At 41.8% G+C, this 17,991-nt stretch overlaps 1 protein-coding gene across 1 annotated transcript in view; it reads left to right on the top strand.

Moving 5' to 3' along the window:
* Positions 1–13,352: 13,352 nt before the first annotated feature.
* Positions 13,353–17,991, top strand: part of GLDN (gliomedin) — a 58,926-nt gene continuing 54,287 nt past the window's right edge. Inside the window, exon 1 of the mRNA XM_019442125.2 lies at positions 13,353–13,967. Within this exon, the coding sequence (XP_019297670.1) occupies positions 13,605–13,967 (363 nt within the window). The 5' untranslated portion in view covers positions 13,353–13,604. The remainder of the gene's footprint in view (positions 13,968–17,991) is intronic.

The raw sequence follows: 17,991 nt of genomic DNA, 5'->3' as shown, positions 1-17,991 counted from the left end.
TATAAATATATAATTGCACCCAATATTAGAACACTTCAGTATATAAGGCAAACATTGACAGAACTGTAGGGAGAAATAAATAGCAACACAATAATAGCAGGAGACTTCAATACTTCACTTTTAATAATGAATAAAACATTCAGACAGAAGACCAATAAGGAAACACAGGATTTGAACAACACTGTGGACCAAATGAACCTAAGAGGCATATCTAACCAACAGCAGGAGAACATACATTCTTCTCAAGTACACATGGAATTTTCTCCAGGATAGATCACATGTTAGGTTACAAAACCAGGCTTAACAAGTTTAAGAAGACTGAAATCATACCAAGTATCTTTTATGAAATGAATCTAGAAATCAATACCAAAAGGAATCTGTGAAATTCACAGATATGTGGAAATTAAATAACATACTCTTTTGTTAATGTTTATTTATTATTTTTGAGAGAGAGAGCAGAGTGTGAGCAGGGGAGGGGAAGAGAGAGGGAGACACAGGATCTGAAGCAGCCTCCAGGATCTGAGCTGTCAGAAGAGAACCTGATGTGGAGCCCAAACCCGTGAACCAGGAAATCATGATCTGAGCTAAGTTGGATGCTCCAAAGTGCTTCAAAGTTGAACACCACTCAGACACCCCTAAGCAACATATTCTTGAACAAAAATTGGTTCAAAGAAGAAATCAAAAGGAAATTAGAAAATACATCAGGTCAAACCAACAACAACAACAACAAAAAAACCCTATGACTCACCAAGATTTATGATATGTAGCAAAAGCAGTACTAAAAGGGAAATTTGTTGAGAGTAAAAAGAAGAAGGGATAGAGAGAATAAAGATCTCAAATAAACAACCTAACTTTACACCTCAAGGAGCTAGAAAAAGAACAAACTCAGCCAAAAATTAGCAAGGAAATAACAAAGATTGGCGCAAAAATCAATGAAACAGAGAATAAGAAATTAATTTAAAAAACAAAAACAAAACAGGTTCTCCTGGGTGGCTCATTCAGTTAAGCATCTGATTTTTGGTTTTGGCTCATGTTGTGGTCTCACAGTTTCATGGGTCTGAGCCCTGGAACAGGCTCTGTGCTGACAATGCAGAGCCTGCTTGGGATTCTCTCTCTCTCTTGTTCTCTCTCTCTCTCTCTCTCTCTCTCCTACTCCCTCTCTCTCTCTCGCTGTATCCCTCCCTCACTCACACTGTCTCTGTCTCTCTCAAATTAAATAGGTTAAAAAATTAAATTATATTAAATTAAAAACAAAAACAAAAACTGGGGTGCCTGGCTGGCTCAGTTGGTTACACTCCAACTCTTGATTTGGACTCACATCATGATCTCACAGTTGTGGGTTCAGTCCCATGTTGGGCTCTGTGCTTGGCATGGAGCCTGCTTGGGGTTCTGTCTCTCCTTATCCCTCTGCCCCCCCACATCAAAACAAAAACAACAACAATAACAACAACAAAATGAAACCAAGAAATGGTTCTTTCAAGAACCAAAGATAAATGAAATTGAATAATCCTTAGATAGACTAAGGAAAAAAGAAGGCTAAAATAAATAAAATCAGTAATGAAAGAGGAGACATTACCTCTGATGCCACAGAAATAAAAGAGGATCATAACAGGCTACTATGAACAATCATGCAACAACAAATTGAATAACCTAGAAGAAATGGATAAATTCCTAGAAACATACACCTACCAAGACTGAATCATAAAGATATAAAAAATCTAAACAGACCTATAATTAGCATTCAGGTTGAATCAGTAATTAAAAACCTCCTAATAAACAAAAGCCCAGGACCAGATGGCTTCACTGATGAATTCTACAAAACATTTAAAGAATTAATGCCAATCCTCAAACTTTTAGAAAAGATTGAAAAGAAAGGAACACTTTCACACTCATTTTATGGGCAGCATAACCCTGATACCAAAAGCAAAGACACCATATATGAAAAAATAAAATTGTAGGGCAATATCCCTGATGAATAAAGATGCAAAAATGTTCAGTGAAATACTTACAAATTGAATCCAGCAGCACATTAAAAGGATCATACACCAAAGCCAAGTGGAATTTATCCCTGGGATACAAGGATGTTTCAACATATAAAATTCAATTAATGAGATACCTCATGTTAACAGAATAAAGGATAAAAATCACATGATTGTCTCCAGATGAAAAAAATGTTTTTGACAGAATTCAACATCATTCCATGATAAAAACTCTCACCAAACTAGGAATAGAAGGAAATTACCTCAATATAATAAAGGACATATATGAAAACCCACAGCTAATATCAGACTCAATGGTGAAGAACTAAAAGCTTTTCCTCTATCATCAGGAGCAAGGCAAGGATGCCCACTTTCACCACTTCTGTTCAACATGTTACTGAAAGTACTAGCTAGAGCAAATGGGCAAGAAAAATAAATGTCATCTAAATCAGAAAAGAGGAAGTCCCTATTTGCAGACAACATGATCTTATATGTAGAAAACACTAAAGACTCCATGAAAAACCGTTAGAACTAATAAACTAATTCAGTAAAATTGCCAGATACAAAATCAACATACACCACCAAAAAACTGCTAGAACTGATTCATGAATTCAGCAAAGTTGCAGGATATAAAATCAATGCACAGAAATCGATTGCATTCCAATACACCAACAATGAAGCAATAGAAAGAGAAATCAAGGAATCAATCCCATTTGCAATTGCACCAAAAATCATAAAATACCTAGGAATAAATCTAACCAAAGAGGTGAAACATCTATACACTGAAAACTATAGAAAGCTTATGAAAGAAATTGAAGAAGACACAAAAAAATGGAAAAATATTCCATGCTCCTGGATAGGAAGAACAAATATTGTTAAAATGTCAATGCTACCCAAAGCAATCTACATATTCAATGCAATACCTACCAAAATAATACCAGCATACTTCACAGAGCTAGAACAAACAAAATTCCTAAAATATGGAACCAGAAAAAAACCTGAATAGCCAAAGCAATCTTGAAAGAGAAAACCAAAGCAGGAGGCATCACAATCCCGGACTTCAAGATGTATTACAAAGCTGTAATCATCAAGACAGTATGGTACTGGCACAAAAACAGACACACAGAATAGAGAACCCAGAAATGGACCCAAAACTATATGGCCAACTAATCTTTGACAAAGCAGGAAAGAATATCCAGCGGAATAAAGACAGTCTCTTCAGCATGTGGTGCTGGGAAAACTGGACAGAAACATGCAGAAAAATGAACCTGGACCACTTTCTTACACCATACACAAAAATAAACTCAAAATGGATGAAAGACCTAAATGTAAGACAGGAAGCTATCAAAATCCTTGAGGAGAAAGCAGACAAAAACTTTTTTACTTTTACCACAGCAACTTCTTACTCAACACGTCTCCAGAGGCAAGGGAAACAAAAGCAAACATGAACTATTGGGGACCTCATCAAAATAAAAAGCTTCTGCACAGTGAAGAAAACAATCAACAAAACTAAAAGGCAACCGATGGAATGGGAGAAGGTATTTGCAAACGACATATCAGATAAAGGGTTAGTATCCAAAATCTGTAAAGAACTTATCAAACTCAACACCCAAAAAACAAATCATCCAGTGAAGAAATGGGCAAAAGACATGAATAGACACTTCTCCAAAGAAGACAACCAGATGGCCAACCGACACATGAAAAAATGCTCCACATCACTCATCATCAGGGAAATACAAATCAAAACCACAATGAGATACCACCTCACACCTGTCACAATGGCTAACATTCACAACTCAGTCAACAACAGATGTTGGCGAGGATGCAGAGAAAGAGGATCTCTTTTGCACTGCTGGTGGGAATGCAGACTGTTGCAGCCACCCTGGAAAACAGTATGGAGGTTCCTTAAAAAATTAAAAATAGAACTACCCTACAACCCAGCAATTGCACTACTAGGTATTTATCCAAGGGATAGAGGTATGCTGTTTTGAAGGGGCACATGCACCCCAATGTTTATAGCAGCACTATCAACAATAGCCAGAGTATGGAAAGAGCCCAAATGTCCACTGATGAATGAATGGATAAGAAGATGTGGTGTGTGTGTGTGTGTGTGTGTGTGTGTGTGTGTATCCCAGTGTGTATGTCACTGGGATTTTAATAGAGGTATATATGATATATATAATATATACATACATATATACACACACACAATGGAGTATTACTCAGCAATCAAAAAGAATGAAATCTTGCCATTTACAACTATGTGGATGGAACTAGAGGGTATTAGGCTAAGAGAAATTAGTCAGAGAAAGACAAATATCATATGACTTCATTCATATGAGGACTTTAAGATAAAAAACAGATGAACATAAGGAAAGGGAAGCAAAAATAATATAAAAACAGGGAGGGGGACAAAACATAAAAGACTCTTAAATATGGAGAACAAACAGAGGGTTACTGGAGGGGTTGTGGGAGGGGGGATGAGCTAAATGGGTAAGGGACTTTAAGGAATCTACTCCTGAAATCATTGTTGCACTATATGCTAACTAACTTGGATGTACACTAAAAAAATAAATTAAATAAAAAATAAGCAAAATAAACATACAAAAAATTAGTTGTATTTCTATACACTAACAACAAACTTTCTGAAAAAGAAACTAGTAAAACAATCCCATTTACAATAGCGCCAAAAAGAATAAAACACTTGGGAATAAATCTAACTAAGGAGGTAAAAGACTTCTTTACTGAAAACTACAAAACACTAATGAAAGAAATAAAATACAACATAGAAACACATTTCAAGGTCATGGATTTGAAGACTTAATATTCTTGAAAATGTCCATACTATCCAAAGTTCTCTACAGATTCAAAGCAATCTCTATTAAAATCCCAATGACATTTTTTACAGAAATAGAAAAAACAATTCTAAAATTCATACAGAACAACAAAAGACTATGAACAGCCAAATCAACCTTGAGAAAGAAGAATAAAGCTGGAGTCATCACACTTTCTGATTTCAACACAGTGTATATAAAGGTACAATAATCAAAACAGCATAGTACTGGCATAAGGAAAGACGTATAGACAAATGGAACAAAATAGAGAACACAGAAATAAATCCATACATATGTAATTAACAAGTGTGACAAGAATATGCAATGGGAAAAGAATAATCTCTTCAACAAACAGTGTTGAGAAAACTCGATGTAAATATACAGAGGAATGAAACTGGATTCTTACACCATACACAAAAATCAACTCAAAATGGATTAAAGACTTAAATTTAAGACCTGAAACTGTAGAACTCCTAGAAGAAATAGTGAAAAAGCTTCATGACAGTGGTCTTGGTAATAATTTCATGATCTGACACAAAAGCAGGCAGCAAAAGCAAAAATAGACAAGTGGGACTACATCAAACTAAAAAGCTTCCTCACAGCAAAAACAAACAAACAAACAAAAAAAACCCAATCAACAGACTGAAAAGGCAACATATGAAATGGGAAAAAATATTTTCAAACCATATATCTGATAAAGGGTTGGCCTCCAAAATATATAAAGAACCCATATAACTCAGTTGCAAAAACAAAAATCCTAATAACCCAATTAAAAATGGGCTAAGTACTTGAGTAGATATTTCCCCCAAAGAAGCCACACAAATGGCCAATAGGCATATAAAAAAATGCTCAACATCACTAATCATCAGGGAAAGGCAAACCAAAACAACGAGATATTACCCTCACACCTATCAGAATGGCTATTACCAAAACAAAACAAAAGACAACAAGTGTCATAGAGAAATTGGACACTGTCGGTGGAACTGTCAGATGGTGCAGCTGCTATGGAAAACAGTATGGAGTTTCCTCAAAAAATTAAAAATAGAACTATCACATGACCCAGCAATCCCACTCTGGGTATTTATGCAAAAGAATTGAAATCAGGATCTTGAAGAGATATCTGCATTCCAGCGTTCATCGCAGCACTATTCACAATAGCCAAGATGTGGAAACAACTTAAATATCCATTGACAGATGGGAAAAGAAAATGTGGCGTATACATACCTGAAATATTACTTATCCTTAAAAAAGAAATTCTGCAATATGAGACAACATGGATGAGCCTTGAAGACATTATGCTAAGAGAGCCCATCATAGAAAGACAAATACCACATGATTTTACTAATATGAGGTATCTAAAACATTCAAATTCATAGAATCAAAGACTGGAATTAACAGTTGTTGGGGAGTGGGGTAAGGAGGAAATGGGAAGTCACTAATGAAAGGACATAATGTTTTATTTAAGCAAGATAAGTTTTAGAGATCTGCCATACAACATTGTACCTATATGCAACAATACTGTATCATACAACTAAAAATTTGCTAAGAGAGGAGATCTTGTGTAAGTGTTCTTACCACAATAACATAAATTTTTTAAAAAAGAAACAGGGTAAAATGACATGTGAGAATAATTCATTCCTAATAACTTGGTCAGACTTTAAAACGAAAGAAGGAAGAAGGGAAGGAAAGAAGGAAGGAAGGGAGGGAGGGGTGGGTGAAGGAGAGGGGAAGGGAGGGGAGGAGAGGGGAGGGAGAGAGGAAGTAAAGAGTAGGAGAGATATAGCCTAATATCTCACAGTTATGCACATCTCTTAAAAAAGAAGTCATCTCAGTTCAGAGTCTGTAGTCTGACCTGCGTTCCCCCTGGCTGGGGACAGTCCTCCAGTCCCTGGTTCTGCAGATGGAGTGCCATCTCTCCAGACTTGGCATTGCAGGAATCCCTTTTAGTCTCTTTCACTTAGACTTTGGAGAGGTGAGGCACATCTAATCTTGCTTGTCATTCTGGCTTCTGACCTCAAGGAGGAAAAGCTTTGGTCTCTCAATCCCCAAATTCACCTTTTGTTCAGGTTCCATATTCATCTCTGAGATGTAGGGATGACAGTTCCCCTACCTGGTCTCCAGGAAATTGTTCTGACATCATTGCTCTCCCTGAACCCTTCATAAAATGCTAGGCTGGGGACTGGCTTTCTCTCTCTTGCGTAGTTTACATATTCTAGCAATCAGTGCTTGCCCCGCCTTTGTTTTTAAGTCTTGGAGCCAAGCCGCTCTAAGCCCTTTTCCATTTCATCAGTTTGAATCCTTTCCCTGCCCTGTTTTTCCACTTCCTGTCCATCATCTTGAGCATTCCTGACTGGCCCTAGATTTGGGTCAAGAAGGTTCCCACTTTCAATGAAGAGAGTGTGGATGAATGCTGGTGTGGTTTCAACAGTGTGATCTTGAGCAAGTCACTTAAACTTCGTGAGCCTCACTTTCTCATCTGTGAAATGGTTATAAGATCTCCCCTGCTCACTTCACAAGCTTATTATAGGGCTCAAATGACATGAGAAAGTACTTTGAAAACTGAAGTGCCCTACACTGTGTAAAGCTTTATTTTGTCCTTTCAAAAACAGTGGTTCAAGTTTCTTAAGTGGGGCTTTGCAGTATTATTTCCATGGATTTAGCCATTTCGAAGCTACTGGTAGAGCTTTTCTTTATAAGTTCATTCTGTCTCTGAAAACAATTGCTTTTTTATTTACTGAAAGGCCATAACTCTGGGTGAAAAAGAAGGCTTCTCTCCACTGTCTGATATGATTACAATTTAAAGTTCACTACTATTAGACTTGCAGACCTGTCTTTGACACTAATCAGGATTCTTACACCATACACATCAGGTGGCTGATGTGGTAGACATGGAGATGCGCCCCACTTCTCCTTTCAAGAAAGGACTTGCTGTCCAGCTGCAGGGAGTGAGGTCAGGGTATGCCTCAGCTTTGAAAATCACCTGGCCCAAGGTCACACCCTTCCTGGGGCAGCCAACATCTGCCCTGTGACTGGGTGAGATTGGGGTGAAATCTAAGCCCATTCTGGCCTGACAAGTGACACTGTGTTGGGCAACACTGGATTCAGAGCTCCCCATGCAGTTGGCTGAGGCTTTGCAAGACTGCATTGAGTTGGACTTCATCCTCTACCCAATCCTACTTCCTCTCTTTCCTTCACAGATGCTGATCCCTAATAAACATCTTGCACACCGGATTCCATCTCAGCATCTGTTCCAGAGAACCCAACCTATAATAATCAGCTATGATGTACCAGTAAGGCAGAATGGGTGGGGTGGGGAGGGGCATGTATATTGAAAACCAAGAAAATAAGGAAAATACAGGAAGGGTAGAGGGACAATTTGAAAGAGCCCTGCTGTACAACCTCAGACAGATCCATGTCTAACAATGATTGGGTGACTCAGATACTGTACTTATGATAGGTGGAAATCTGTTGTTATTTGCCTAACTTAGAACAGGATTTCATAAGGGAAGCAATATCTTGTATTCTTATTCCCAGTGCTAGAGATGACCTGATTTGATGATCTCACCTTGAAGTACCAAAGGCTGACTTCTCAAAAAATGCAAATATCTGCTGGGTATCATAAAATAACCCCACCTAGTATCAAGATTAGCCAAATCACCTAAATGTTAGTCATGGTTCTATGTTTCAACTATCTTTAAATGTGCAATGAAAGAGAAAAATAGCATTTTCTAGAACTCATTGTCTTCTTATTTCATTTGGAAAGATGGGTTTGAAGGTTGAGATTTAGCCTGGTAGAGGTCAGAGATAGTTTCTGTAGTGACAGAAGCCACTGCAAATCCTGGCAATAAAAGGTAATCCTTGAAAATGAAAATATGTCATCTGTCAACCCAACCCTCCACCCCTGCACACACTTAAAACCCCTAACTAACTTCCCATTGTTCTTACAATAAAAACCTCAGTCCTACATGGTCCCACCCAGAGTCTGGCCCCTAACTTAGTCTCCAACCTTATTTCATTCCCTTTTCCTCCTTGCCCCTTATGTTCTTTATGCTACAGCCACATTGGCCTTCTTGTGGTTCCTCAAATAAACCATGTTGCCTCCTGTCATAGGATCTCACACATGCTATCCCCTCTGCCTATGACTCTCCCACCCACACCAACACCTAGTTAACTAGGTGACCCCACACCCTACATCTAGGATAGGTTCCTCAGTGATATGATCTCACAGAATCACACTCCTTTCTTTAGGACATCTATCTCTTTATCTCATTTAGAATTATATCCTCATGTAATTACTTGGCTAATTCCATCTCCCCACTTAGACCACAGGTTTCAGGAAGGCAGGACTGATGTCTGGTTTTGCTCTCCATCCTATTCTTATCTCCTAGCACAATTCCTGGCAGATAGGAAGCACCCAATTTGTTGAATAAATGAATAAATGAATGAGTGAATGAACAAAGAAATTTCTGGAGTTTTTTTTTTTGTTTGTTTGTTTTTCGTTGGGAGGCTTGAAGTTTCGTGCAGTTAAAATGTAGAAATGGAGAGTTAAAAACCAGACATGGTTGGGTGGAAGATGTGTTTGGTAGCAACTATCATGGAGATTTTCTCCCTAACCCCTGGCCAGAGGGCAGGATGGGGGTGGGGAGGCAGCACAGCACCATCAGGAGTCACAGCATACCTGCCAACCTCATCACAGAGGATCAAAATACCCAACTTCCAGGCCTTAGAGTAAGTGAAAATTATTCACTTTACAGGAGGAAATGCTGTGGAATTAAAGTTGGAGTATATTCTTGAATTGGATATTTTTCTCCAGGGCCCTAAAGTTTACTAGCTGGAATCATTTTTTAAGGACCATTCTATTTAACTTTTGAAAATGAAAGCATCTGCCTTCTAATGGAAAAGGTACTTCTCATTGTAAAGATAGCACACAATGTTCTTGGCCTCTTTGGTCTCCAGAAAAGGAAAGTCAGATATCTCCCTGTGTCCTCACTATATCTTGAACCCCTATGTCAACAAAATAAGCCAGATTAATAGCTAACTCTTTTTTTTAGAATTACTTATTACTAAAACTACCAGCCCATCCTGAGAAACACTAGGTAGGACAGTCTACATAGATGTATCTGCCCCTCAAGGAGCCATAGGAGGCTTAGGAAGCTAGAGATGGAAAGGCCCTAAATAATCTCAAGGCTACTGTGTTCAGAAAAGAAGCCAAGTTTATCATGAATTGAAAAGTTTTATTCCTCAAAAAGCATCAGAAAAACTGTAATTAGCTAATCAAATTATTTATCAAATATTCCTACTTGGCATAAGCCCTATTGTGTCATAGTGAAAAGGTGTCCCTTTCTTAAGGATATTATAACCCAACAAAAGAAGTAAGATTTGGAAGAACTATAATGTTGGTCAACAACACAAGGTACAGCATAAGTGTTAGCAAAGTTCAGACAGCCCACAGCCAATAGCACTAATGACCACTGAGCTAGCTATGAGATAGATATGATTACACTCTCCTTTGAAAAGCTGAGTAACATACCCAAGGCTGTAAATTTAAAAAGCAGTTTCAAGGGGCACTTGGGTGGCTCAGTCAGTTGAGTGTCTGACTTTGGCTCAGGTCATGATCTCATGGTCCAAGAGTTCGAGCCCCTCATCAGGCTCTGTGCTGATGGCTCAGAGTCTGGAGCCTGCTTTGGATTCTGTGTGTCCCTCTCTCTCTGCCCCTCCCCTGCTCATGCTCTCTCTCTCTCTCTCAAAAATAAACAAACATTAAGAAAAAATTTTTAAAGAGTTTCAAACTTAGTTCTATCTGATTCCAAAGCCCATGCTCATAGCCTCTGAGTTCCTGGGGCTTGTAGAGTTCAGGGAGAGGGAGAATTGAGGCTGGCATGGAAGGCAAGGCTTGATGAGGAACATGGTTCTGGACTAGGCCTTAACCAGGCACAATGCTCACTGAGATAAGAGAGAGAAGGAGGAAAGTCAATTCATGGAGCTGTCGTGGAATGAGGATGTAGAGAGATGACAGAGAAGAAAGGGGAAGGAGTACAGAGTGAAGCCAGCTGCTTGGATACAGTCATCTTGGAAGGAGTGGTGAATGAGGACACCTGCCTTGTATGCTGTAACGACTTGATGCACCCTTCTTCTTTCTTATAAAATATTATATTCCTACACAGAAAGACCTGGAGAAGACTGGAAGAACAGTTGGGTGGAAGAGGAATCTCCTCTTTCCTTTCCTTTGCTCTCTATCACTCTTTGCTCTCTCTGAGTGCATTATCTCAGATACTCCAGCCAGCCGGCCTAAAGTCCATGTCACAAACTTTTTGAGTCCTACATCCCAAGAAGGGTAGCATCTTGGTCTGAGGTTGCCTGATAAAGCCTGGCTGGTCCCAAATGGAACCAGGACTACATTCCTTCTACTGACTATGGTCTCTGAACCAGAGGGTTTGGGGGCATGTGTATCAGACTACAGTCACTCTCCCTACCACTGGACAGACAGCATTCCAAGGAAGGTAGGTCTAATTCAGTGGCACAAGCAGAGTTTTGTGCTTAAGCTCTACCACCACTAGGCATACATCGTTTTACACAGACATGTGATCACTCTACAGCCTTTTATTCATTTGCTCCTTCACTCATTCAACAGGTAATTAATGAATGGCCATTTCAAGCCAAGGACTGTGCTAGGTGTTGGGGGAGAGAAGCTCAAACAATATGTGGCCCCTAATCTCAGGAGCTGTATACTGTTATTGATGATGGGCATTGACAACAGATTGTCAGGCAATAGTAACTAACTATAATGAATGTTAGGATAAAGAGAAGCTCAGGAGGCTCCATGGGACTCACTGCAAGCTGCTTGCCTTGTTCATTTCTATACCTCTAATACCCATCACTATGCCTGACACACAGTAGGTGCTCATTAAATTTTTAGTGAATTAAATGAAGATCTTACTGGGGTGCCTGGTGGCTCAGTTGGTTGAGTGTCTGACTCTTGATTTCAGCTCAGGTCATGATCCCAGGGTTGTGGGATCAAGCCCCATATCTGGCTCTGTGCTAAGTATAGAGACTGCTTAAGATTTTTTTTTTTTTTTCTCTCTCTCGCTTTGTGCCTTTCCCTGCCTGCACACACTCGGGAAGGGAAGGGGAGGGGAGGGGAGGGGAGGGGAGGGAAGGGGAAAAGAAAAAAGGAAAGAAGAAATGAGATGCCTGGAAATGGACCATTTATTTAAATGAAGATCTTACTAGGCCCGACTCTGAGCTCTGTCTCTCTGTGGCTTCTCTCCATTGGTCTTAAGCCTGACAGTTGGCATCCTAAGCCTGGATGAGATAAGGATACGTGACATTCTTCAAATACAGTATGCTAGAGTTGGGGAAACTGGACAAATTAGTCTGTATCACCTCCATCCCCTCCTGGATATCATGCCCCCATAGTTGAGGTCTTTCATGAACCACTTGGAACTTCATGCTTTCCTAATTCCTCCTCATCCTGGATGCCCTCCTTAGAATATGCAAGTTGGTCAATGTCCCAGTTCAATCCAGAGCTTGACACAGAACCTTGAGCGCTCTAGCTGGCTCAATGGTAGGGGGCCACCTCCTCCCCTGAAATAATGGGCTGTGGAAACAGCAATCCTGGCTTTTGATTGGGGTCTTCCAACACCACCAAGGCCTCCAGGAGGCAAATTTGTCCAGGGAAGCAGAGCCATTCTGGGGAAAGCTGAGAAAGGGAGTGAAGAGGTCCTCTGAGGAGACTGAGAAGTGATTCTATTTGGAGGATAGTGATACATCCTCTATCACTTGTACCTTGAGGTACATTGGGCAACTGAGCTGATAGGAAAGGGAGGGTCCTGTGAAGGGGTAACTAGGAGGCATGAGGCAACTGCCCCTTCAAGCAAGGCAGGCTGAGTAAGGTCCAGAAAGGCTCTGGCCAGAGCCCAACTCTTCAGCCAGAAAGCCCCTCAAAATCAATTGCAGAGTGGTCTTGGGGCATGCTCAAAGCCCCTCAGCTGAGCAGTAGCAGAATGGAGTTAGAACCAGGTCTCCTGATGTCCATTCTTTAGTTTTTTTCTCATCACCCTGCTGCCTCCTAGGTATGGGTCTCACAGCAGTTCTTGGCCTGTCATATCCAAGAAGTCTCCCTTCACAGAAGGCTCCTTCATCTCAGGCAGGCAGGGCTTTTCTGGTTCTGATGGGTGGCTTTTTTAATCCTCCAGTACCAACTGTCTCCCTGTTTCTATCCATCCCTTTCCTTGGAAAGATCTCCTGGGGTCTTCAGTGGCCACATGATGGGTAGCCTGGGTTTGCTGCCCAGCAGCAAACCTAGGGACAATGGGCACATGCCTTGGCTTCTGGGCATGCTGATCCTTTTCTCCAGAGAGGTCGGGGGGGGTGGGGGGGGGGGTGGAATCCAGTGACTTCTCCAGCCTTAAGAATTCCTGTCCTCCTCCTCAGTCTGACCCTCGCTCTGCCCGCCTGGGCCACAGCAGTGCCCACGGGCAGGGCAGTGAGAAAAGGAGGGAGACCTGGGTTTGCTGGTTTTCTTGGCCAGGCACCAGGAGCATGAGTCCTGCCCACCCTTTTTCTGCCAGCCTGCAGTCTCCACTAGCTCCTCTCCCTCTCTCACCCGCCTGTCCCTCCGGGCTGCTCAGGCGCCACCACTACTGTCCCCAACCCGCCCCGCCAGCCTGAGCAAAGGGCAGCGTGACTCACGGCGGCGGCGGCGCTGCCACCAGCCCACGGCTTGCCCGAGGCGTATAAAGGCCGCCCGGCGGGCCGCGGCGATTCCTGCCCGGCCCGAGGCGCGCAGAGCATGGCCAGGGGCGCGGAGCGAGGTCGCGGGGACGCCGGCTGGGGCCTGCGGGGCGTTCTGGCGGCGGTGGCGCTGCTCTCGGCGCTCAATGCCGCTGGCACGGTGTTCGCGCTGTGCCAGTGGCGCGGGCTGAGCGCGGCGGTGCGGGCGCTGGAGGCTCAGCAGGGCCCGGAGCAGCGCGAGGACAGCGCCCTGCGCTCCTTCTTGGCCGAGTTGAGTCGCGCGCGGCGCAAGGCGCCGGCTCCTCCCCCGGACCCCGCAAGCGCCGCGCGCAATAAGCGCAGCCACGGCGGGGAGCCCGCGCCGCACATCCGCGCAGAGAGCCACGACATGCTGATGATGATGACCTACTCCATGGTGCCGGTAGGCGGGGGCTTGGCTCCCAGTGGCGCCTCCGCCGGGGTGGGCGGCGGGCAGCGCGGGGAGAGAGGCCCAGAGGTCCTGTGCTCCCCTGGATGGATGGCGAGGAGCCGAGAGAGGGCCCTGGGCTTGAGCACGGCTGGGAATGTCACCTGGGCCAGGACCTTAGCCCTCTGAGGTCAGTTTCCTCATCCTTCTTTGAGTCGGCAGATAAATGAGGGGCGCAGGCAGTGTTTTTAAGAGCCTACTTTCCTTCGTTACTTCGAACAAAACTTTTCACAGCACGGGGAAGACTTTTCTGAGGGCGCAGGCTTCTTCAATAAAAGGATTCTTTCCCTGGCTTCATCTAGTGGTCTGGCTTTTCACCTGGCCTGGGACCATCCTCAAGAGATCGGTTGAAGCGAACACAGTCCACTCTAATTTTATCAATCACCTGGGACCTTGATGCATAAAAAGTTGCTCTTAGGTAAAGCGATTCCAAATGGGAAGATTGATATAGAGAAATTTGCTTAAAATTCACCGTGAATGCTGAGGTTCTAATGTGGGCTCCAGCGGGTCTATGGAACTCCAGAAATTACCAGTGTGCATTCAAGGGGCCGTGCATCTAGGGAGAGTGCATTAGATTAATTTCATTAGCTTTTCATTCGATTTGCACTCCCCCAAAAAGATTTAAGAAACTCTGCTCTTAAAAAAAAAAAAAAGGGACTTAAAGCAAAGCCTCAAAAATCTTTTTTTTCCAGTTTCAAGTTTTTTTGCTTTTGCTGTTTTCAACTCAATAATTATCTAACAATTACATTCAGATCACATTGCAGTTCCCCATTCCATTTCATTATCCTTTACAACCACAGGAGTCTTGTTTCATTTTATAATTACAAAGATTTCAGTTCTGTCGTCCCAAGAGTGAGCCATACTTCGGAATCCTAGGTATTTGAAGATAAACTCACTTAAAGCTTCTGTTATCATAGAAACTTTTAAATATCTTATATGAGCAGACATGCTTTTACAACTACAACATGGAAGTATTACACACTGCAATACATCTTTTGAGAGAGACCAAATTTTTCCATTCCTGGCTTCTTCTTCCTCTTCTTCTTTTTTTTAAACCTATGTCATCATTTAACTATCTGCGTCCAAGCAAATTTTTTAAAAGACCTCTCTAAAATGAAGAAAACATAGACACACTTTGGGGAATTTACTCTTTCCCTTGGTTCCCTACCATGTATTTTGAGGGTTTTTTGAAACCCTTCAAGAAGGATGCATCTGAGCATCAACATTTTATATTTTTAATCTAGAAGCTTCTGTATAATGCAGCCTGTTCAGTCACTAACCCAACGGGATGGAGAGATCCATTTCTGTGTTAGCCTGAAAGCCAGATTTAACTACTACCACCTTCTCTGTTATAGGTCAGAGGGCAGAAACATCACATTTGTCAGGCTGAGAAGCATTCATAGATTATCACCAACTCGTCCACCACATGTAATGGGTATGCTTTGACCTTATAGAGTCATTGAGGGAATTTCCATGCAGGTCAGGAGGAAGCAACTGTCATATTGCTGACTTTCTGGTTGGGAGTAGTTCTCAAGCAGTAGTCTAGGGGTCAACCTGGAAGCACACGAAAATGCAGATTCCAGGGTCCCACCCTCATACTTATAAAATGATCATCCCCAGAATTGTCTTCCTTAAGAAGTCCTCTGATTCCCATTCCCCCACCTTCCCACCCCCTTGTGAGTTTGATACAGGGGTCCAGGGGCCACTTTGAGAAAGCTGCTTTAGATCACTGCTTCTCTACTTTATTTATTTATTTTTTTAGCGTTTACTTATTTATTTTGAGAGAGAGAGAGAAAATGCTTGTACATGCACAAATAAGTGAGCAGGAGAGGGGCAGAGAAAGAGGGAGAGAGAGAATCATAAGCAGGCTGTGTGCTCTCAGCACTGAGCCCAGGGGCCAGGGCTCCATCTCACTACCAAACCTTGAGATCAAGACCTGAGCTGAAATCAAGAGCCACTCAGATGCCCACACCACTTCTCTACTTTAATATGCACATGAATATCCTGATGATCTTTTTCAAATGCAGATTCTGACTCAGAAGGTCTAATTTCAGGCTTGAGATTCTGCACTTCTCATAAGCTTCCGCTGATATCAAAGCTGCTGGTTTGAGGACCACACTTTGAATAGCATGGTTCTAGAGTGATGGTTGCACATTGAAATCACATAGGGAGCTTTAAGCATGACTGATGCCTGGATCCCATGACCAGAGATTCTGAATTAATTGTTAGAGGTGCAGCCTGGGGTGCCCGGACATTGGCATACCTTCCTGATGACAGTGAGCAGCATTAAGCATCTCACTTCCACCAGGTCTCTTTTGAGGTCTCTGCTTCAAGCAGAGGAACCAATTTTATTGCCGAAAGCCCTTTAGTTTATTCTAGCAATATTCTTATCATTCATCTTTGCAAATTTTTCTCATTTTTACTCTCTGCCTTTCTCAGAGCAGAGAATTATTTACATGAGGAAATGGTGTTTTAAAAAGCACTTTCACAAGCACCTCTAGTAGAAAAGTTGCTAAGAAAGGCGCCTGTGTGGCTCAGTTGGTAAGCGTCTGACTTCAGCTCAGGTCACGATCTCACGGTTCATAAGTTCAAGCCCCATGTCAGGCTCTGTACTGACAGCTCAAAGCCCTGGAGCCTGCTTAGGAATCTGTGTCTCCTTCTCTCTCTGCCCTTCACCTGCTCGTGCTCTGTCTCTCTCTCTCAAAAATAAACATTAAAAACTATTAAAAAAAAAAGTTAAGTTGCTAAGAGAACTGTTTATACATCATGGAGGTCACTGTGCACAGTGTTATGGTTGAAATCTATACCTTCCCCCACCCTTTTATACAGCACCAGGAGGTTTTGAATGAGGATGAGATCAGAGGTTCCCCTCCGCCCTGCCACCCCACTCCACTGAGGTTCCATGTCCTTAGAGATCTAGGAACAAAAAATAAGTGGTAGGCAGATTAATGTCAGCATTTCAAAAAGGCTCATTTATCCAAGATGAGCCTCCTCAAGCTAACTGGCACTTCAAATTCTGTGCTTTTGGCTGAGAGTATATATCAGCTCAGCATGGTAATCCTGCTTAGCACATTCTGCCCAGAAACTGGTTGTTGGAAGGGCAACATAACTAATCATTACTTAAGAACAGTTAGTTTGGTACAGCCAAACGCATTAAATCCTTAAAAACAACTGGGTACTTTGGAGAAAAGTCATAAGGGCCTGGGTACCACTGAGCTAGACCAGCATTGGGAACCCATCTGCCAGGAACTCATGCAGGAAATGCGGCCTCTGTTTAGTCCCCGCCCCACTTCACACTGCCCCCCATCTCACTTTCCCCATCGGCTGCTCTCTCATCCCATTCTCTAGGTCTTACACTTACTGGTGTTCTGGTAGCTTCATCATCCTGTCCAAAATCTAGGGTCATGCCCCCGGTAGGAAAAGGGTTTTATTTCTCACAATGAACACCCTAAGAAGCTCTAAATGGTTGAAGATTTACATTTTTAAAAAATGAAACTCTAAAACTACTAGAGGAAAAGAAGGGTAAATTCATTTTTAATGTTGGAATGGAGAAAATCTTTCTTTTAAACAACTAGAAAGCCAGAAGCAAATAGTAAACAAATATAACTGCATTTAAAAAGCACACACAACAACAAAAACAAGCAGATGTACCCCGTAAACAAATGTAAAAGATAAATGACAAACTGGAAAAAAAATTGCAGCTCATACCATAGATATAAGGCTAATCTTCTGAATATATATAGCACTCCTATAAGTTAATAAGGAAAAAAAAACCCACAAGAATTTAATAGGAAAATCAGCAAACATAGGAATCCAAAAGGAAAATGGAACACAGTTCTCAGAAAAAGAAATACAAATGTTTCTAAGTAAACATGTAAGAAAAGATGTTTAAGCTTAAAAATGCAAATTACACCTGTCCTGAAACATAATTTTCACCTGTCAGAATGACAAAACTACAAACGTCTGACCACACATTCTC

This window comes from Panthera pardus, unplaced genomic scaffold (assembly GCF_024362965.1).
Source record: "Panthera pardus isolate Hobbes unplaced genomic scaffold, ASM2436296v1 HiC_scaffold_24, whole genome shotgun sequence".
In the NCBI taxonomy this organism is placed as follows: Eukaryota; Metazoa; Chordata; class Mammalia; order Carnivora; family Felidae; genus Panthera; species Panthera pardus.
Note: the sequence above shows the minus strand (reverse complement) of the source record. Positions and strands in the feature narration are given on the sequence as shown.